This window comes from Octopus bimaculoides, chromosome 27 (assembly GCF_001194135.2).
Source record: "Octopus bimaculoides isolate UCB-OBI-ISO-001 chromosome 27, ASM119413v2, whole genome shotgun sequence".
In the NCBI taxonomy this organism is placed as follows: domain Eukaryota; kingdom Metazoa; phylum Mollusca; class Cephalopoda; order Octopoda; family Octopodidae; genus Octopus; species Octopus bimaculoides.
In genome coordinates this window covers 5326062-5330647 of record NC_069007.1, presented here as the reverse complement: position 1 = coordinate 5330647, position 4586 = coordinate 5326062, and the positions used below count along the sequence as shown (strand labels likewise).

Below are 4586 nucleotides of genomic sequence, written 5' to 3'. Positions count from 1 at the left end.
CCCCACAAAAAAACCACCATAGAAGTGAACATATTATTGATTGTGTATTAATAATTTTATTTTTTTTTTTTTAATTTTCCACAGACTCTATGGGTAATCATAGGCATAGACCACCCCACCTTCCACCCCGGTACATCACTCTGTCTTTGTGTGGTATACAGTTAGCAGAACATAGTTATCTGAAGTAGTTGTTGAGAGAATTATTATATTATTTTTTTATTATTTTCCTGTCGAAAATGTTGCGATCTTTTGCGATGTAATGCTAGTTTATTTTTTTTATAGCATTGTGAGAATAGGTGCTGAGGTGGCTGCATGGTTAGGAAGTGTGACTATAAGCAGCTATGTGGTGGTCTTGCGCTTGTGGGTTCAGTCCCACTGCATGGCACCTTGGGCAGGTGTTCTTCTATAGCCCTGGGTCAACCAAACACTTCACGAGTGAGTTTGGTAGATGGAAATAATGCAGAAGGCGTAGGAGTGGCTGTGTGGTAAGTAACTTGCTTCCTAACCACATGGTTCCGGGTTCAGTCCCACTGCGTGGCATCTTGGGCAAGTGTCTTCTACTATAGCCTCGGGCCGACCAAAGCCTTGTGAGTGGATTTGGTAGACGGAAACTGAAAGAAGCCTGTCATATATATATATATATATATATATATATGTATGTATGTGTGTATGTGTTTGTGTGTCTGTGTTTGTCCCCCCCAACATCGCTTGACAACCGATGCTGGTGTGTTTATGTCCCCGTAACTTAGCGGTTCGGTAAAAGAGACCGATAGAATAAGTACTAGCCTTCCAAAGAATAAGTCCTGGGGTCGATTCATTCGATTAAGAATCCTTCAAGGTGGTGCGCCAGCATGGCCACAATCACAAGACTGGCACAAGTACAAGAGAAATGATAAAAGAATGAATAAGATAGAACCTATATCATTGTCATCATTTAAAAGCTGTTTTAAATGATGATGACAATGATGATGATGATGGTTGGACAGTTTGACAAGAGCTGGCAAACCACTTGGCTGTGCTAAGCTCCATTGTCTGTTTCATCATAATTTCCATGGCTGGATGCCCTTCCTAACACCAGCCCCTCTACAGAGTGCCCCGGGGCTCATTTTCATAGCACCAGCACCAGCAGGGTCACCAAGTAACTTGCAAAAGCAAGACAGAGCCCCCCTCATCTGGAGCGGGGAGTAGTATTGAGGTAGGTGGCTTTGTGCCTGTTGATGAGAAAGCCAGAGAAGATACAAGGGTACCCCAGGTGGAAAAGAAAGGAGAGAAAGAGAGACTTAAACAGAAAGATAAAGAGGGAGAGACTGAGAAAGACGATAGTAGAGATGTGTCAAGATATATCTTCGAGGTACAGTGGTGAGGTGAATATAGGTGAAGTGAGAGAGAGGATTGGATGGGGTGAGGGGGTCATAGTGGGGGGAAATGTATGTATATAGGAGGGGGTGCTGGACAGTTCTTGGCTGTAAGGGTATTGCAAAAGGCTTGGCAGGAGACCCAACTTTCCAAGTTCTTTTACAGGGCTTAGAGAGATTGAAGGACCGCTGCAATAAGTGTGTGAATCTGAGAGGGGAAGATGTTGAATAAAATCATCAACTGATCCTTCTGTATTTTCTTTTATCCAAGGCTAGGAACTTTTCAGCACCTACACATATGAGTGTATTTGTCCTTGCGTTCATTTTTGTCCTCCATCTCACACTTGGCAACAAGTGTTGGTTTGTCTTTGCCCTTGTGACTTATAAATTCAGTAAAAGTGATCGATATAGGCGTAGGAGTGGCTGTGTGGTAAGTAGCTTGCTTACCAACCACATGGTTGCAGGTACAGTCCCACAGCGTGGCACCTTGGGCAAGTGTCTTCTACTATAGCCTCGGGCCGACCGAAGCCTTGTGAGTGGATTTGGTAGACGGAAACTGAAAGAAGCCTGTCGTATATATGTATATATATATATATGTGTGTGTGTATGTGTTTGTTCCCCCCAACATCGCTTGACAACCGATGCTGGTGTGTTTACGTCCCCGTAACTTAGCGGTTCGGCAAAAGAGACCGATAGAATAAGTACTAGGCTTACAAAGAATAAGTCCTGGGGTCGATTTGATTTGACTAAAGGTGGTGCTCCAGCATGGCTACAGTCAAATGACTGAAACAAGTAAAAGAGTAAAAGAGATAGAATAAATACCAGGCATAAAACAAAATACTAAGTGCAGGGGTCGATTTGTTTGACTAAACCCTTTAAGGTGTTGCCCCAGCATGGCCACAGTCACATCTAAATGATGAAAGGAGATATTAAAGAGAGCATATTATTCGAGAGTGATTTGGGTGTTATTTCTAGCGTGCCAAACAACCACACAGAACCTCCTCCAGCATTTTCGTCTACGATCAAAGTGTAATGTCTATTCTTATCATTCAAGATGAATTCTTTTTTTTATATTTCTCAAAGGTGTTGACTAGCAGAGAAAAAAATCAATAATTTGAGATCATTATATATGCTAGATCAATCAATCAGTGAATCAAAAATCAGTAACCAAGGTTTGGTGTAAGCATGGTGGTGTACTTGACAAGCTTGTTTTGCAACTGTGATGTTTGGGATCAATCCCACTCTGTGGCACCTTGGGCAGGTGGCTTCCACTCTTTTCTTTTAACTTCAACTGGCTCAATGTCTTGTGAGTGAATTTGGTGGATGGAAACTGTACAGAAACCCATCATATATGAGTATGTATGTGTTTGTATGTACATGCTTTCAAATCAACCTTGACACCTGGAAAACGCAGACACAGAACTGCCCCACCTTTCATAGCGTCAATAAGTACCAATTGAGCACTGGGATGGATGCAATCAACTTAACCCCGTCCCTGAAATTGCTGGCCTTGTGCCAAAATTTGAAACCAGATTAGAAGACACTTGCCCAAGTTGCCATACAGTGAGACTGAACTTGAAACCATGTGGTTGGGAGGCAAAGTTTTTAACCATGTACCCACACCTTTGCCTACAAGTGAATTTGGTAGATGAAAACTGAAAGAAGTTTGCCATAAATATATATATATATATATATATATATATATATATATATATGTGCATGTATGTGTATCTTTGCATTCATGTTTGTCCCCCATCTCAGCACTTGACAACCAGTGTTGGTTTGTTTATGTCCTTGTGACCTAGCAATTCATCAAAAGTGACTGGTAGAATAAACACCAGTGCCAGGTTCGATTTGTTTGACTAAACCTTTCAAGGCAGTGCCCCAGCATGGTCGCAGTCCAATGACTACATGTGAATAATAAATGACAGATGTTTATTAGAGCATGTTATTTGAAAGTGATTTGGCTGTTATTTCTGGCAGACCAAACAACCACAAAGCCTTTTGTCCAGTGCTTTTGCCTAAGATCAAATTGTAGTATTTGGTTGATGGAAACTGAAAGAAACGTGTCATATATATGCATTTGTGTGTGTGTGTGTGTGTGTGTGTCTTGGTTTTGATATCCTGTGAGGGTTATAAACAAGTTTCACTGTCATACAAGCCAGGTTGTTCATTTTTCAGGCTTCCATGAGAAACATGACTAGCCATGGGGATATATTTAGCTTCCTTGGAAAAAGGCGTGGGTTGGTGACAGGAAGGGCATCCAGCTGTAAAAAAATCAACCACAAATACACATTCTGACTCATACAAGCATAGAAGAATGGACATTAAATGATGATGGAGATGAAGACTGTATTTATTTATTGCCTAATGTTGTAGAAATTTCACATGGATGTAAGAATTCACTCAAAGCTTATTAATCAAACATTTTATTATTTATTTTGGGATGGCCATTTTTTTTTGTGTCCAATAAACACATCCATTATATATTCATTCTTCACTCGTTTATTATTGTTCTTATTTTATCTTATGTCCATTGTCTGGAAATCTTTCGTCACACATCTGTGACCTTTTCCGTAACTCTTCCATCCATGTGTTTCCTCCTCGTCTGTTTAGTTCACTCTATTTCTTTCTGGAGTGTACTGAAAGATGGGTGATGAAAGATTTCCAGACAATGGACATAAGATAGAATAAAAACAAGGATAAGCGAGAGAAGAATGAATATATAATGGGTGTGTATTCATTTGACAAAATAAAAACGATCATCCGGAAATATAACAAAATTTGTTTCAACACATGATTTCACATCAAGAATCTTGCAAAACAAACTTCAATTTATTTATTTGATATTGTGTTTAGACATTCACCAAGAAATTAACAGGGTTCTTTCTACAAGCAACTGACCCTTCAAAAGAAAATTTTAAAAATCAAATAAAATATAGAAATTCTTGTTCCAATCATGACATTTCTCTTTACTTACATTGCAGCCCCAACAGGGAGTCCCCAGAACCTAATTGCAAAGAGCTCATCTCCAACCAAGATAGAGGTGTTCTGGAATGTAAGTCTAACTATTAATTCCTTCTTTTCTCATCTGGTCTCAATAAATTCCATCTGACCCATGCTGACATAGAAAAAGGTGATGTTAAAGCAGTGACATGATCATTTTTGAAATTTCTGTTCACAACCCCCTCATGTTCTTCGATAAAAGAAAAAAATTAACTGCTATTGTAA

The 4586-nt window shown here is 39.7% G+C and overlaps 2 protein-coding genes across 2 annotated transcripts in view; both read left to right on the top strand.

The window, feature by feature from the left end:
* The window catches only part of LOC106867626 (receptor-type tyrosine-protein phosphatase F), a 26177-nt gene extending 25989 nt beyond the window's left edge, over positions 1–188 (top strand). Inside the window, exon 7 of the mRNA XM_052977119.1 lies at positions 85–188. Within this exon, the coding sequence (XP_052833079.1) occupies positions 85–188 (104 nt within the window). The remainder of the gene's footprint in view (positions 1–84) is intronic.
* A 4126-nt stretch (positions 189–4314) lies between these two features.
* The window catches only part of LOC106871799 (mucin-3A), a 164652-nt gene continuing 164380 nt past the window's right edge, over positions 4315–4586 (top strand). The window contains exon 1 of the mRNA XM_052977118.1: positions 4315–4413. Coding sequence (XP_052833078.1) covers positions 4315–4413 — 99 coding nt within the window. The remainder of the gene's footprint in view (positions 4414–4586) is intronic.